Below are 17,138 nucleotides of genomic sequence, written 5' to 3' on the forward strand. Positions count from 1 at the left end.
GCTGTAGTCATGGACAGGGAGCAGTGGTGAAACCTGTAGTCATGGACAGGGAGCAGTGGTGAAACCTGTAGTCATAGACAGGGAGCAGAACTACTACTACAATGCTTTTATAAGTGCAAAAGTGGTAGTGTGCTTCGGTGTTGTAGTACAATGTATACTTATGGCACAAGCCCTTACCCTGGGTACCCGAGATACTGGGATACCATGAGCCTCTTGAAAAAAATTGAACAAGAAAAAATTTATTTCATTCATACAAAATATACGGATGAAATTGGGAAAAATAGTCATCCCCAGAAATCTACTTGAAAAAAATATAAATGCAAAAATATTTCATGATTCACTTGCAAGCATGAACTAGTGAATATTAGAGTTAACTAAGCACAACTGACGCTCAGTATTAGCTATTTGATCCACTCTGTAAACTGCCTTTTGAATAACGATATAATACAGGTGTCACCAGAGTCGTCTTACCCATTGTTTCAAAACGTCTAATCCTCCATCCCAACTATCCTCCTCCTCACTCGAGTACTCGGAAGATTTTCCCTCGTCCTCGTCGGGAAAGGAGAAGGGTCTGCACGTAAGGTGCTGGTGGTGGAGACACCAGAGTCAGTGGGATCTTCCACACAAAACTTCTTCTAGCCTCGTGTTTACTCTAATCTTAGCCTTATCCCGGACACCATTCTCACCCATAACTCACGACTCACGTCGTAATCAAAACTCTTCACCCTCAAATCTTCTCAATTAACATGTCCTCACATGACACACGAAATCGTAATGACACGACTGCAAACAAACCATACCACGGGTTCAAACCCCACCCATGGTATGGTATGTCCCCACATCTTGTTCTATTCCTTCAAAGTCAAAGTTTCAACGTCTTTTAGTGGCATTTAAACTTTATTTTGCACCAGGAAAAAGTTAAAAGCCTTATTTAATCTATTATCCCACTACAATATACGAGCAAGAAAACATTCCTTTTCAGTGAGTTACTAGGATCGAGATGATGTCCGGCGCTGTCCTTATTGAATGGGAGCATTAGAGTTTTTGTTTAATGAAATCTACATGCAATTTAGGCGGTTATTTAGAGAGAATATTAAGGTACTGTCAAGTGTCCGGTATTACTGCTGGAAGAGGATCATGTTACTTACACATAATCACAAGAAAGAATATGCAAGAAGGGTAGTCTGAACATATATGACTGTCCCCAGTCAACATTTGGGACAGCTTGAGAACAAGGACACGTGAACATATAATATAAAGGCCTCAAAGCCTAGAATATGAAAAAGACAGTCAATGATGGAAGAGGAACACCAAATGGGTTAGATGGGTTTATGGAATTCAGGGACTGTATAAGTTTACTTCCCACTAAAGCTGTAGAAAATGTACCTGCTGGGCGTCTCTACCCTGTGGTGCTGACGTGTCTGTTGGCTTGACGGTGCCGGCTTGGACTGTGGGCTGAGACTTGCCCGTGTGTTTGGGATTTTCTGATTTATCGTCTGGTTGTGTGTAGTCTGTAGGTATACTTACTTCTGCAGAACCTATTTCCTGAGTGCCTGTACTTTGTGGTGTCCACTCGTCTAACAACTCCAATGTGGGCGCAGACTTTTCCATAGGCTCGGAATATTCTGGCTGGTCTTCCGGTTGTGTGTTTGTGTGTCTGCTTACTTCTGTAATATGTGCTTCTTGGATGTCTGTACTCTGTGGTTCCCATTCATCTGATGGCTTGACTGTTTTAGCTGGGATTGCTGCCAGAGATTTGACTGTATGCTGTGGATTCTCTGTTTGAGTTACTGACTGTGTGTTGCCTGGGGGGTGACTTACGTCCGTTGACCTTCCCTTAGAGTAAGTGGGTTCTTGTGTCTGATTCTGGTTATCTGACAGAATATTTTCGTGTTTCTTGGGAAGAATCTGCGTCTGTTATGGATAAATGCAAGGGAGGGGAAAAGGGGGCAACAGATTTTATTAACGAGAGCAAATTGTGTAAAAATCAATAAAGGAAAAGATGATTAATGAAAACTTCAGTAGCTGCTTACTTTAAATGGTGAACGTCCCAGAATACTCCAGCGCAATGATTATCCTAAGTAGAAAATGCAGTAGAAGGGGTAGGGTTTCTTTCAGGTATATACCTAGAAGTCAAAACCATAAGGAAAATAGAAAGATTTTCTTGATTATTTTTCCTCTGAAGGTCTGTTGCTGTAGTTGGTCGGCACCAAACGGACTTTAAGAGCTCACGAGAATTGCTGTCGCGATGGAAGAACATACAATCTATTTGTCCAAGCTCGTCACCCAGCTAACGGCAGTCACGCTTTGACGTCATTAAATCTAGTGCACCAAAATATGTCCTGACAGAAAATCGGGTAATGGAGCGTGTAGCCCATATAAACATTGCTTAACGGCACTGATGAGTGTGTTGTGATACAGCTTGTTGGGAATTCCCTACATATTCCTTATGACATAATATTATTACCACAATCTTGTTATTTATTGTGTTAAACATATTATCACCTCAGTCGTCTTATTTTTTATGTTAAAAATGTGTGGCAGTTTCATCTCTAAGCTATTCTAGCCATTATAAACACATTCTGAAATGTTAACCTATTATTAGTTCTACGGTTGTGAAACTGCCACAAATACGTCGCTTCAGTTTTCTAAATTACTGAACTACAGTTGTGTGTGTGTGTGTGTGTGTGTGTGTGTGTGTGTGTGTGTGTGTGTGTGTGTGTGTGTGTGTGTGTGTGTGTGTATGTGCGCGAATGAGTGTTTATGTATGTGTGGAAAATAAGTCTTCATATCTTATTATGATAAATTTTCCATGTCAGTGAATCAAATCATCCTGAAGCGACGTTGCTAAATATCAGCGTTATAAAATACTTCTATCTACTAGAGGATTAGGGCATTAACCCCTGACTGATAACACATCAGCGCGAATAAGTTATAAATAACAAGAACTGATTCTCTGAGCGGGTTACTAGTCATGTGGTAAATCTAACAGCCTAACCTGATCATACAGTTCCTCTCAAGGAAGGTTCCTGTATGCGGGTGATGGGCTCTTAATCCAAGGAATTGTACCTGCCTTCCCCTTCTCTGGATTGAATCTGAGTGCCTCCCGTTATTAGAATTTGTAATGCTAATATTTAAAATGTTATTCCAGCATTGTGGTATCGTAAATGTAAATTTGAGCTTGCTTAGTTGTGGCTTTCGTGGATGTTCGGCAGAATTTATTGATGCCTAACTCTACCCCTCTCCAACCACTCAACCTTCCTCTACCAAAACTCATCCTAGTTTTTCAAATCCAGTTCCGGATCAGCCAATCGTACCTAACCAGGGACACTGATCTTTGCCACACTCAGCTTTTCGAACATTTTAAATAACTGTAAAAAGTATAATAATAACGTTGTAGACTTACAGAAATGGCTCTCGTAACTATTCCTCTCAAATTATGATCGCAAAATCCTTTATATTTTTACATATATTTTTTTTATATGATTACAAATTTGAGGAGTCTAAAATTCAACCTTTGCTATATTAACTATACACATTGGTATTTCTGTCGTGTTCTACTGTGCAAATGTAAGTAAATTGTCAACAAAAATCTAGCAAAAAAACAACAAAAAAAACAAACAAACAGTAGAGCTTGCATCTTAAAATAGCCTGCATAAAACTAGACCTTGTATTATATTCGGTAAGCGTTAAAACTGGAAGGGTCAAACAACACCCGGGAATGGGAGGCATCGAGTTTGATCTAAGGAAGAGGAAGTAGCTTTTGTTCCTTGGACAAGGATCACTTCATCGGTAACAAGATCTTACAACAAGAAAGGCCTAACAGATAAAAGGTTACGTGTAGAAAGACATCGCTAATTTACACAAAAGCTTGCGTATAACCAGATGAACCTTCATATAGACAATTACCACAAATCCTTAACAGCCTAGAACCCGCTGAATCTTACTCAGTGACACAAGTTTCAATAGCTATATGTTATCAGTTCAAAAGCTCAATGCCTGTTTTTCCCACAGTTTATAATATCAGACCCCTGTGTTGTCTCGTAGATGGACCCAGCTCTGCCTACCTTTTCCTCAGCCTCCTCCTATGTAGGGAAAAAAAGTAGTGAAAGGTATTAATAGCTTCCTGATGTTATATTCACTCTGTTCGTAAGCCAATCCTACATCTTACTGATTACTGCCTGTCCTAATATTAGCCTAATTATCTGTTGAGGATGACATACATTATATGTGTGTGTAAATACTATACATTTTTTAGATATCCTTCCTTGAGTGAAGGATATAATTTATATATGAAATAAAAGGCTTTAAAATATAACAGTTTTTGAGCAAATAATATATTTGCTGTTTAGATTATATTTTATGCCAATAACAAACAAAAAAGGCTTTAGAGTAACTATTTTTGTTTTAAATTCCATTAAATATAAATAATATATGTAATACCTTAATTCATCTCTTAAATAAGAGCAGTAATGCACATGCATTGGGTGATTATATAATACGTTTATCAATGGGCAGTTAACATTCATTTGTTACATTTAGGTAAAACGAATTTTTAATTCCCCCAAAAAATAAAAATAAAAACAATTCCGACCAATGGATACTGAGAATCTAGCAACAATAATGATAATTTTCCCAATCGTGTTAATGGGAAATTTGGTCTTAATTGTGCAGTCTCAAGGCTCCAGTGGTCGTTTGCAAAAAAAAAAAATGATGCTTAATAACTCAAATTTAAAAAAGCCAGTTTGAAGTGTTATGTAAGTTGCTGTGAGTGTGAAAAAAATTTGTACTCATAATATTTTCATAACATAAATTCAGTTTGGCTGTACTGGTACTAGCACTTCTAGTATGATTTAATGCATATATCAATGTGACATTGAAATGACTGTCACCGTAGTTAATTTGCAACATTAAGGATATCCTACTTTTAAAAGTAATACAATACGTAGAGACCAGGACCAGTATCAGTCGATAAAATTTAAAAAGTCAGTAGACAGTAGCCGCCGAGCGAATGTGCAAAGATGGATGACCCGACTGTCTTATTTTTATTGTTAAGTTATTTTGGGAAAAGTTACGACTGTAGTCCCTTTTTCTTGTGATTGCCAAAGGGAGGTTTGTTTCTGTATATTCTCATGTAATTATCAAGGCAACGATTGCTTCTGTATTCCTGTTCTGAGACTATGAAGAGTAAAGGGATATTGATATAGATGCTGGATAGGGACTGTCTAGAAAAAAAGAAGTGTAACGTTTACTTGTGTTCATTCAGGCGACCACAACAGCGGAAGGAGAGGTCTGTACAATGTTCGACTATAATAACAGTCAAGGGAAATGAGAGAGAGGCCTTTATTTCTTTGTATATCTAGAATAAAAATCGCATCGGCCTACATGAGTTTGTGATTAATAATAGATAGAATCTTAAAATTAATGTATTATAACTATTTAATTGTAAAATTGGCAATGGATAACGGCTATTTGTGCTGAACAGTGAACAGTCAATATTATGGTGTAGGAACATGGAAAGGGTGACAACCGAATTAAATAGAAAACCAATAAAACAACTGGTTCTTTCATATCTGTATAATGCAAGCTTAAGCTGGACGAAGGTTCTGTGACAAAATCGCAATAAAATTTTGTTTTTCCATGAATAAACTTTCTGGAAGCTTGGCATGTGCTACTTAAATGTAAATTCATGCCCTTGTATGTGACTGACATAACCAACAGCATCTGTATTGAGCCTTTTATTTAAACTTAGGCTTATATCAGAAGAATCTGTTTTGCAATGACCGTCGCGTCATCCAGAGAAGAAAGTAGCGTAATGTTAGTTTGTAAGTGACGTAGGTCGGGTGAGCAGAATCACGCCAGGATGGTCACCCGGGCGTGAAGAACCTGCTGATGGAGAGGTGGACATGGCAGCCACATAGTGACCAGGAGAAAACGCCTCGGACAACATAGAAGGGAATTGCTCGAAATGTATTTGCCAGAGAGCTCAGCAGTATAAGTCGCCTTCATATTAATAACTCGTCTTTATGCAGATTAATTTATTCACTAGAAAGGAACTTGTTTTATGTTACTCATATAAATATCAAAATACCTAGCAATTTACTTCTGCTGAGCCTTTAGCACGTACAGCGACTCTCCGTAACAAGCAGGTTTTTGAAGCATCCGTAAGGGAAGGCAAATAAATAAAGTCTTGCAGGAAAGTGGCTAGCATCGACATATATTATTTAGTGAATAGAACTCACAGCTATACCTTTGGAAAAACCAAGTCCTTGTATCTGTGTGTACCTTTATATTATTTACTGTTAGATTATATTGTCACTGCTCACAGTGCTTGATAATTATCCTGAGCTCATTGTCGAATTTGTTTAAATTTAGCTACTTGAAAATTTACTTTGCAAATGACATTAGTAAAGCTGGGCAAAATGCCTCATTTTATGAAGAAGTATCTATTAATTACACCCGTATTATATAACAAAAAATAACTCTATTTAACAATTCTGAAATTGTGCGCATTAAAAATGTTTAAAAAAACGTGATATCAAAAATTTACTTTTGCTTATAATGGGTTCAAACATTTCCCATGGAAATATTTCCATTGCTTTTATTTAGCCGAAATTATATTATATTCTGTGCTATTAATCATTCGAGTAAATAGATTTGTTATTTATCACTTAAAGAAAGATTATTGTAATTTAGGCCTTAAATTGTGTTAGTGAATGTATTTATAAGATACAAGAACTGTCATCTTCCTCGAGTGTATACTCGTGCGGGTTTGAGTGTTGTGTTAAATGGCCAAGCTTGAACCCACCAACCTGGAGAGGCTCCATTTCTGTCTTTATAGCTTCCTCCTTCTTCACTTCTAACTTTTTAGTTTCAACCTTTTTCAACTGCACTTTCTCGGTTTCTTCAACAGCCTCCTCCTTCCTAGCTCCAACCTTTTTGAGCTTAACCTTTTCACCCTCTTCCACGGCCTGCTGTTCTTTAGCTCCAACCTTTTTAAGTTGGATTTTCTGAGCTTCTTCAACAGCTTCTTCCTCTTTAGGTTTAACCTTTTTAAGTTTTATTTTCTGAATATCTTCGACGGCCTCTACCTCTTTAGGTTTGACCTTTTTGAGCTGAACTTTCTGAGCTTCTTCAACGGCCTGTTGTTCTTTTGCTCCGACTTTTTTGAGTTGAACTTTTTGAGCTTCTTCAACGGCCTGTTGTTCTTTTGCTCCGACTTTTTTGAGTTGAACTTTTTGAGCTTCTTCTATGGACTGTTCCTCTTTGACTCCTAATTTCTTGAGCTTAACTTTCTCACCTTCTTCCACGGCCTGTTGCTCTTTAGCTCCAACCTTTCTCAGTTCAATTTTTTGAGCTTCGTCAACTACCTCTTCTTCTTTAGCTGCGACTTTTTTAAGCTTAATCTTTGAAAAATCTTCTTGGGGTTCTTCCTTTTTAGCTACAACCTTTTTCAGTTTAACTTTTTCAGGCTCAGCAGGTTCCTCTTTCTTAATTTCCCTCTTTTTGGGTTTATCCTTCTTAGCCGCCTTCTCTTCTTCCATTTTCGACTCTTCAACCCGGGATGCCTCCTTAGTAGTACAGGGAGACGAACATAAACAATGAGCACGTGTATTTCGGGGCACGTGTAAACACTGACCACGTGTACCTCCGAAACCAAAGCAACAACAACAACAACAATGCCGTTTTCGTACACATATCAGTCTCAACGATGTGACGTCACGTTCATAAGCAAGGCCTAGCCAAGGACGAAGGAGAACCGAAAGAGTAAACACGAGAGCGTGACGTCACATCTCTCAAACTTATGTTTACAAGAACGGCATAAACAACTTTGACAACAAAACAGAGAGAAATATGAGACTAGTCACTTATAGCGAAATGTCAACATGCACAGTAAGAATAGTGAGACACAAAGTAATGAAAGATGAACATAAAAGAAAAACAAAATATATTTCTTAAAGTGATGTAAATAATTGTTAAATAATTTATATAATGTTCATATTGGTATTTAGCATGCATTAATTTATTGTTTAAAAGTTGTTGAAAAATGTTTTATATAAATTATGTTGGTTTATCAAGTGTAAAACCAAAATCAAATAAGAATTTTAAGTAACTGTGGCAATAAAATGTGAAAAATATTGTGTCAAAAATCTACTAATATCTGTATTGAAGTGATATAAACAAAATCTAGTATTTATTTCAAATCTACTTGAAAAATACTGTCACCAAGATAGGTGAAGCAGCAAACTTAAAAGGAAATAATACCTGTTGCTCCATCTTTTCCTCCTTGACCTCCTCCTTCTGTAGAATAAGAAAGATGCACAAGACGATGTTAGAGACTCAAACACAACCTTCAACATCTACCTACCACCACAACTTGATAAATAAAAAGTTAGTTTGCTTGTACGTATGAGGACTCAAAAGCTGCAACTCATACACATGGCCAACTCTACACATAAGAAGTTAAAAAAAAAGTATAAAGCTTTGCTTATATCATTAGCATAACCTGTGTTTGAAAGAAAAAATAAAATTTAGACATATTTTATAGGGTTGTAAAATTGTTTGTTCATTTGTCATTTATGTTGCAAAGGCAACCGACTACCGTTCTATTTATGGGCGTTTTTTAGATTTCATTTCGTTTTAGGTCTTCGGTGTTTTAAAATTCCTCTTGAGATTTTATGTGTTAGCTGGCAGGAGGATCTTCGGATACAGCGAACCAAGGAATAGAGCGAGATGAAACGACTTCTAGACCACACGAATGACGAGGAGTGGACACTAGCTCAAGAGGGTCTTTTATGGGTTGCCATTAACAAAAAGTCATCAAAATATGGCAAGAAATGAATATATAGACGATATTCATTTCTTTTTAAAAACTCAATTAAAATGGCAAAAAAATCTTAAAAAGTTTAAGAGACATAAAGACCTCTGAGCAAGATATCCATCCATCTGGTAACGGTATTGCCTACCGGAGTATCTTCCTCTTCAGTTGGTGCACCAAACAGATCAAACAGGTAACGTTCCATGGGGGTCATATCTTCTGTATTGACCCTAGGTTTTGATCTCGGTTTGCTCTCAGGTTGGGGAATAACAGGAGGAGGGGGTGATGGCGGTTCCTCTTCTTCATCTGTTTCTTTAATGACAGAAGTTAGAAGTTCATGTTTTCTAAGCGAGCGAGGCGGCGACTTTGTCTTCTCGTTTGGTGTAACGGTGAGTGACATGTCTTCTTCACTTACCTCGGGTTCTTTCTTCTTCTGTGGCGTCTTCACACTCGCATCCTCCTCAACTGATGATTTCTTTTTCTTGGGCTCATCTTTTACCGTAACCGAGAAGGCAGCAGACTGCTCGTCTTTCGCTTCTTCCATACGTGCTGGCGAATCTTCCTTGAGTGGCAGTGGTTCTTCAACTTTGCGTCTCTCTGTAGGCCTTTTTCGCGGTTGTGGTTTATAAGATAGTTCTATTGGCTTTTTCTTTTTATTTCCAATAAACTCTGATAGAAGAGAAGCCATTAAGTCTTCTCCCTCGTCTGACTCAGAATCTGAAGCATAAACAACGGGAGCTGGCTTGGATGGTTCCTTCTTCAGGTTTAACTTTTGCGGTACATCTTCTGGTTCGTCTTTCCAGAAGGACTCTACCGGATCAGTCTTTCCTTCAGACTTCGATGCCCTTTTACCTTCCTCTTTCTTTTTTACCTCTTGCTGTTGTCTTTTAGCCTGAGTCTCTTCAGCTGGTTTAGTATCAGGTTTAGTCTCTTCTTTCTTTTTCTCCACTACTTCTTCCTTCTTTTCCTCAGTTGTAGAGGGTTTCTTTTTAGGTTCTACTTGTTTCTTTTTTGGCTCTTCTTGCTTCTTTTGAGGTTCTTCTGGTTTCTTTTGAGCTTCTGGTTTCTTTTCCGCTTCTTCTGGTTTCTTTTGAACTTCTGGTTTCTTTTGCGCTTCTTCTGGTTTCTTTTGAGCTTCTGGTTTCTTTTGCGCTTCTTCTGGTTTCTTTTGAGCTTCTTCGGGCTTTTTCTGAGGTTCTTCGGCTTTTTTCTTGATTTCTTCGGGTTTCTTTTTTGATTCATCTGCTTTCTTCTGAGAATCTCCCTGTTTAATTTTTGGTTCTTCTTTGTCTTCTTTAACCTCAACAGTTTCTTCTACCTTTGACACTTTCTTTTTAAGTTCCTCTTGCTTTTTCTTAGGTGTTTCCTTCTTCTCTTCAACCGTTTCTACAGTTTCCTCTTGTTTACTTGTCTTCTGCTTCTTCTTTGGCTCATCCTTTTTCTGCTCGACCTCCTCCATTTCTTCTTCTTTGCGGACTTTTGAATCTTTTCTCTTGGGCTCTTTTTCCTTTTCCTCCTCCTTCATTTTTGTCTCTTCCTTCTTTTCTTTCTTCGTAATTATCTCCTCCTCTTCAGTTTCAGAGATTAGAGTCTCGGACTCAGATACTATTTCCTCTTCTTCCTCTTCTTCCTCTATGTGCTAAACAAAGGAGGAAGGAAAAATATTGATGAATTACAAAATAAATGATGTTATAATACATTATTACCCATTGGTCTCGAGTTTTCAAACATTGTAGTCAGGTCAAGAGTTACATTTGACATTATAAAATCTGAGATGATTTATATTCCTAAAATGTAACTGTTAATTGGAAAATTATCCCGTTACTATAATGGTTAAAAAGATAACCTTCCAGGTGATCTCTAAGCATTCCAGTTCACAAAGTATTTTACGAAGGTTTCGCATAACCAATTGATGTTATTTTGTGGAAAATTTGTTAACGTTAAGGCAAGAAAATAACCTGCATGAATATGATTAACTGTTTAAACCCAAATGCGTGAGAAGTAGTTCACGTGTCAAGTTCCTCACTACATTTGAAAGTCTGAAAACTCTGACCAAGTGACGAAGATACAGTGGACACTTGGACATATCATTGTATATTCTGACATTGATCATAGGCTATTTTGTAGACCAAGTGAAGAGGTGGGAGGGGAGGGGGTGGCTCAAGCATTACATTAAATGGGGAAACATAAGGACCGATTATTCTATAAAGTTTACAGGTGCTCTTGCAAGAAACCACCAGAGACTTTAACAAACAGACAAGACATTAGATGCTATGAAAATGATTACAACAGTCACAATATTCAACTAATTTCACATACATTATAGCTAAAAATATTAACATTCAAAACTACCACATAAGGGCATGCTAAATGTAAATATCTTTCAACACTTTTGACTATGACAACAGTATGTGTGTTCTATATTACCTAAAACATAGAGTACTAACAAAAGAACTTACTGGATGTGTCATTATAAAAGGCTATACAAAAATACATTCCATAATAGAGTAATATATGACAAGGTTAAGATCTCAAATGTCCTGACAGGAGCACATTTACTAACATCGTCAGGATCATATATAACTTGACACGGATCACATGCTATAACAGGGTATCGTATAAGGGCTAATAACAATAACATTACAGGTGATGGAGGTATCAGGTAAAGAAACGAACAACTTTACCAAATGCCGATCTTCTAACTCCTTACCTGAAAAGAAACAACAGCATTAATAAGGCAAAATAACAGTGATTAGATAAGTTAAATATATGTATATATTTATCACAGCAATAAAATATTACATTTGTAAATATGTGCAATGTGGATTTATGATGGATTTTAAGCTTTTTTCTGCTGCATGTTTTGTCATTAGTATCAAGAGTGTAAGTACTAGCTGAAAAATGTTATTTATAGTGTTGAATAGAATGTGCTCAGTTCAGGTGGTGAGAAAATTATATAGAATATGAGCTGTAAGAAGTTTTGCAAAGACGCAGGTGTATGACAAATGGTAACAGCAAGCAAGAAAGAGAGAGAGAGAGAACAATCTCAACAAAGTCGATTCTTCTTGGTGAAGTTAGTTTAAAATTGTCTCCGTCATTAAAGTAGCAAATAATAAGTAAACGTAAATAAATCGTAATTATAACGGCGATTAAGAGAGGCTGAGAGAAATTCAAGAACTGCAATGAGGCTCGGCGAAGCTTGGCAAAGTTTGGCGAAGCTTGCACAGGAAGACAGAGAGAGAGAGAGCCCTGTGCACTGATGAGCAGCGCCACACGTCGTTAGAGCACAAGGCAGAGGCACCACTCGTAATTCCTGCTTTCTTTGTTAAGACTCGTCTTTCCTTCTGATTGTCTCCCTTTTCCCACCTTCTTAGGAGCCTTGTGTGTCTTCTTCACTCGATGGCGGGTGTCCAGTTCCCTGTCCTCTCCCTCTGTCATTGTGTCTTCATCCATGGTGCTGTCAGTGGGCTCTTCCTTCGTAGTGGTTTTCTTCGTGACGGATTTTTTCATTTTCTTTTGAATGATTTCTTCTCCCTCACTTTCAGTAACTTCAGATTCACTTTTCGGCGGCGCTTTTCGGCGAGGTTTTGCGGGAGCTGCTTGTTTCTCTGGCTCGGCGGGGCCCTCACTCTCGCTGGCGTCTGAAGGCTTAGATCCTGGTTTTTTGGGCGCTGATTTTTCGTCCTTCTTCTTCTCTGGTTCTGTTTTCTTCTTTTCCTCTTCTTTCTTGTCTACTTTCACCTGTTTTTCTTCGGGTTTCTTTTCTTCTGTCTTCTTTGCATCATCCTTTTTCTTTGGTTCATCTTTTTTCTTTGGTTCATCCTTTTTATCTTCTTTTTTCTTTACCTCTTCCTTCTTCTTTTCATCTTCTTTTTTCTTTGGTTCTTCTTTTTTCTTTTCTTCTTCCTTCTTTTTTGGTTCATCTTTTTTCTTATCTTCCTCCTTCTTCTTTAGTTCTTCCTTTTTCTTTTCTTCTTCCTTCTTTTTTGGTTCATCTTTTTTCTTATCTTCCTCCTTCTTCTTTTGTTCTTCCTTTTTCTTTTCTTCTTCCTTCTTTTTTGATTCAGCCTTTTTCTTTTCTTCTTCCTTCTTTGGTTCATCTTTCTTCTTGGGCTTCTTCTTCGTCTCTTCGTCTTCAGTGACTTCCTCCTCCTCTTCCATTGTCACGTCGGTCTCTTCAGTTTCTTCTTCCTCTTCCTCGACCTTTCTATAGATTTCTTCTTCTTCCTTCACTTCGTCTTCCATAACGACTGTCTCATCGCTCTCTACTTCCTCCTCCTCCTCCTCCTCCTCCTCCTCTTCCTCTGATGTTTCCTGTATGTGTATTGTACACTGTTAAGTACTGCACATGGAATTTATACTGTTGGGAGTATGGAGAGTTTTTATTAGTAGTTGATAAATGGTCACATGTACTTAATGTGAACATATTAGTGTAAGACTTTGGGCATGTGTTGACGTTACGTTTTGGGATACATACAATCCATTCATGTTCATGTGCAACGCTAAAGGGAAAATCTAACTCCTAAGCACAGCGAACAGTAAAAGAAAAATTATTGTGCATTCTCTGAACTGCATTATTTGGCTAGAAGCTGCATGGCCGCGAGAGAAAATTTTATATTTTAAACTAAGCTTATATTTTCCCATTATAAATATTCACAGATAGCAATTACAGTGCAGATGTAATATATTTTCACTGCACTTGGGATCACAACATAAAAGCCTTATTATATTTTTCTAAGGCCAGTATGGAAAATAAAAATGCGTTTCTCAGCAGTCAGTTTAACTAGACACAGAATGTTTTTACACAATTCTTCTTCATGTTCGCTCTAAACCACGTATTTATTTCTGTGCCCACATTAGATCAAGAGTTAGGAGTGAGCGGAGAGACGTAGGGATGAGTTAACATACTCAGGTATCTTGAAAACACTTGTATTAGACCCTTTGTGGGATAACAGAATTTTCCTGTTGCACATTGGAAAATTAAAGACAGGTTTAAATATTATAGGTGACAATAATCTTTGATATAATGTAAGTGAAATATGAAAGAATTATCAAGCTGATATAATAATAATAATAATAATAATAATAATAATAATAATAATAATAATAATGGTAATAATAATAATAATAATAATGGTAATAATAATAATAATAATAATAATAATAATAACAATAATAATAATAATAATAATAGTATTAACAATAATAATAATTTTAGTAATAATAATAATAAAAATAATAATAATAATAATAATAATAATAATAATATTATTATTATTATTATTATTATTATTATTATTATTATTATTGTTAATACAATTTTTATCATGATTATCATCATTATTATTACGTAACTCATTTCCTACATGTCTCTCCGTCTTTCCAACTAAGTCGAGCAAATGAATATATCGTCGTCAAGCTTTGCTCTCCCAAGTTATAAAGGATTTTTATAAGAAGGGGAGGGGTTTAGAGCTGTTCTTAGGAATCACTGGTAATTTACAATTAATCATAACTAATTTACAATTAATAATTTGGGTATGAAATCACACATGCATATGCAATAAAGGTTCAAACTGAACAGGTTATAAAACCTTGCAAGTGACATGAAAAATTCAGACGAATTTTGCGAACTAGTGAACTGAGTTAAATGATTCAGAGGCAGAATTTTTTTAACAACTATTGAAAATAAAGCATCATGAAACAGGCGAAGCTTACCTTTTTCTCTTCCTGTTCAGCCAATGAGAAGAGAAGAAATGGGGAAAAAAGACATCATTACTCACATGTTTTAAACGAATATTCACTTACATATATATATATATATATATATATATATATATATATATATATATATATATATATATATATATATATATATATATATATATATATATATATATATATATATATATATATATTACTTATATGTATGATATTAATTGAAACAAGTAAAGTTCTGACATAACACCGAGAAATGTTCATTATATATCAGGAGAATATCAATTCACGTTACCAGTAATATACACCGACTGGTGTATCTCTGGGTGTTGCGAGTTTATTTTAATCCACAATTTTAGGAATTAAAATATTGCAAGTTACATTGGTTGGGATCTTAACATAACTGAATTCACAAAATTTGTGAGTGAAAATATTAAACTTAAACAAGTTTTCATCAGTAATAACGTAGTTTCTTGTAACATTCAACGTATAAATTACATTCTGTATATTACTTTTTAGTACAATGTTTATGTTACCAGGTAAAACTGTAATTAGTTTTTTATTATGGAAATCATTAAAAATATGAAGTGCACAAATGGAAAAAAGGAATAAATAAAGGGGATGTAAACAGCATGTTAAAAATATCTTAAAAAAAAAAGGAATTGATTTAGATTTAGAAAAGAAAGAGGGAAGTACTGGTTTGACTAAAGAGTTATAGGTGGGTGGAACAAACTTCCAGGTAGAGTTTCTGAGGAAAGAGGTTGGATGGTACATAAGTGTGAGTTATACCTGCCTAATACAGGCTAGTAGTCCTACTACAGTTTTCCTTCGTTCTTACGTTTTTGTGAGCCTAGTACTGACCTCCTCTAGCATGGCCTGGGTGAGCTCGACAGTTTGCGAGGTAGTCTCACCCTTCTCGTTCTTGGCAACTACCTTGTATGAGCCACAGTCGAATTTCTCCGCCTTGATCATCTCCATCTGCACAACATACTTGCCCTCTCCCTCCTGCGTGAGATAACATTGTTCTTATAACTCCATACATAATTTTATACTAAGGAAAATGAAGATTCTTGAAAGCTAAAGGATAAAAGCAATATTGCAATGTCAGGTGATCATATTTATTTTCCACTCTTTACAACTACAGCATAGACCGCATTTATAATGATTTTCCACTCTGTATGTTACAGTATACATTACATCCATCTTGCTTTCCTCCTTTGGTAGGAAGCTTTCTCTACTCCCCCGCTCTCTCTACGATACTTTCCCTAAATCTTGAATTCTCACCTCGTTGATGTTGACGCAGTGGCGTGAGTCGAGTCGGACTTTGGTGGAATCCTTGTACCAGCTGCAAGCTGGCTTCGAGGTGGACATGATCACGCACTCAATCACCACCTTCTTGTTGAACACCGAGACGATCTTGGGCGGCCTCTTGATGGTTGGTGCCACTAAACGCAAGATATATGAAGATTAATAGGTGAGTTACACAAGGTAGTTACATGTATATTTAGATATGTTACATGTGGAGCACAAGTGTCATCGTATGATTCATTATCTGAACATGTGTGCTTTAAAAAATATTTGCTTACTTATTTTAGGCTGAAATAACACAAATGCCTTAGCTTATAAATGAAAAAAACTTAAAGGTAATGATGTTAAATAATTAATCTATTATTATTATTATTATTATTATTATTATTATTATTATTATTATTATTGTTACTATTATTGTTATAATAAAAATAATAATAAAAATAATAATAATAATAATAATAATAATAATAATAATAATAATAATAATAATAATAATAATAAATAAATAACATATCTAGTAAACAATAACAAAAATTTATTGCAAAAGATATTTCAAGGTATATTGGGTATTTTGGTGTTGAATTCGAAAATGGCAGTAGTTTGTAAGATACTGGATTCCTATCCTCAATTAACAGGGAACTTGGCCATAATATGTGTCTATGTATATGTAATGACAATATATATATATATATATATATATATATATATATATATATATATATATATATATATATATATATATATATATATATATATATATATATATATATATATATATATATATATATACAGATAGTTATAATTAAGATTAGAATTTCATTTTTATATAATTTAATATTTAAAGAAAGAAGTTGTATCAACAACAATTATGTAACAATATTGTAACTTTTACTGTTATTTTTTCCAGATAAACATGAGTTATTTACAAAGAGTCTGCTTAGATAATTCCAATGTATTTTGCTACATTTGTAGCGAATATTCTTTGTAAAAACAAAGAAAAAATCATAGATTTTGTAAAACGAGTTTATCTTGCTTATTTTGGAGCGGCGCTTGAACAAGACAAGTTTTGGACTCCCCATGTAGTTCGCAAAACCTGTGTAGAATGCTTACCACAGTGGAAAAATAGGGAAAGGTAAAGTTTAAACTTGAGTGTGTCTATGACGTGGAGAGAGCCGAGAAATCACGAAGACGATTGTTAATTCTGTATGATGAATGTGAAAGGTTTCACTCGATACAAGAAAGTCAAGTGGGAATATCCTGACTTGCAGTCAGCAAGGATCACTGTGCCACACAG

At 35.7% G+C, this 17,138-nt stretch overlaps 2 protein-coding genes across 7 annotated transcripts in view; both read right to left on the reverse strand.

The window, feature by feature from the left end:
- bt (projectin protein bent) overlaps positions 1-14,541 on the reverse strand; it is a 237,117-nt gene extending 222,576 nt beyond the window's left edge. Inside the window, exons 1-5 of the mRNA XM_070090071.1 lie at positions 14,534-14,541; positions 12,185-13,132; positions 8,266-8,301; positions 6,813-7,571; positions 1,387-1,914 (exon numbers count right to left, since the gene is read on the reverse strand). Coding sequence (XP_069946172.1) covers positions 1,387-1,914; positions 6,813-7,571; positions 8,266-8,301; positions 12,185-13,063 — 2,202 coding nt within the window. The 5' untranslated portion in view covers positions 13,064-13,132; positions 14,534-14,541. The remainder of the gene's footprint in view (positions 1-1,386; positions 1,915-6,812; positions 7,572-8,265; positions 8,302-12,184; positions 13,133-14,533) is intronic.
- Positions 14,542-15,352: 811 nt separating this feature from the next.
- LOC138853437 (obscurin-like) overlaps positions 15,353-17,138 on the reverse strand; it is a 122,123-nt gene continuing 120,337 nt past the window's right edge. For all 6 annotated transcript variants that reach the window (XM_070090077.1, XM_070090079.1, XM_070090072.1 and 3 more), the window contains 2 exons: positions 15,818-15,978; positions 15,353-15,538 (listed from right to left, as the gene is read on the reverse strand). In XM_070090077.1, coding sequence (XP_069946178.1) covers positions 15,368-15,538; positions 15,818-15,978 — 332 coding nt within the window. In that variant the 3' untranslated portion in view covers positions 15,353-15,367. The remainder of the gene's footprint in view (positions 15,539-15,817; positions 15,979-17,138) is intronic.

This window comes from Cherax quadricarinatus, chromosome 30 (assembly GCF_038502225.1).
Source record: "Cherax quadricarinatus isolate ZL_2023a chromosome 30, ASM3850222v1, whole genome shotgun sequence".
NCBI lineage: Eukaryota > Metazoa > Arthropoda > Malacostraca > Decapoda > Parastacidae > Cherax > Cherax quadricarinatus.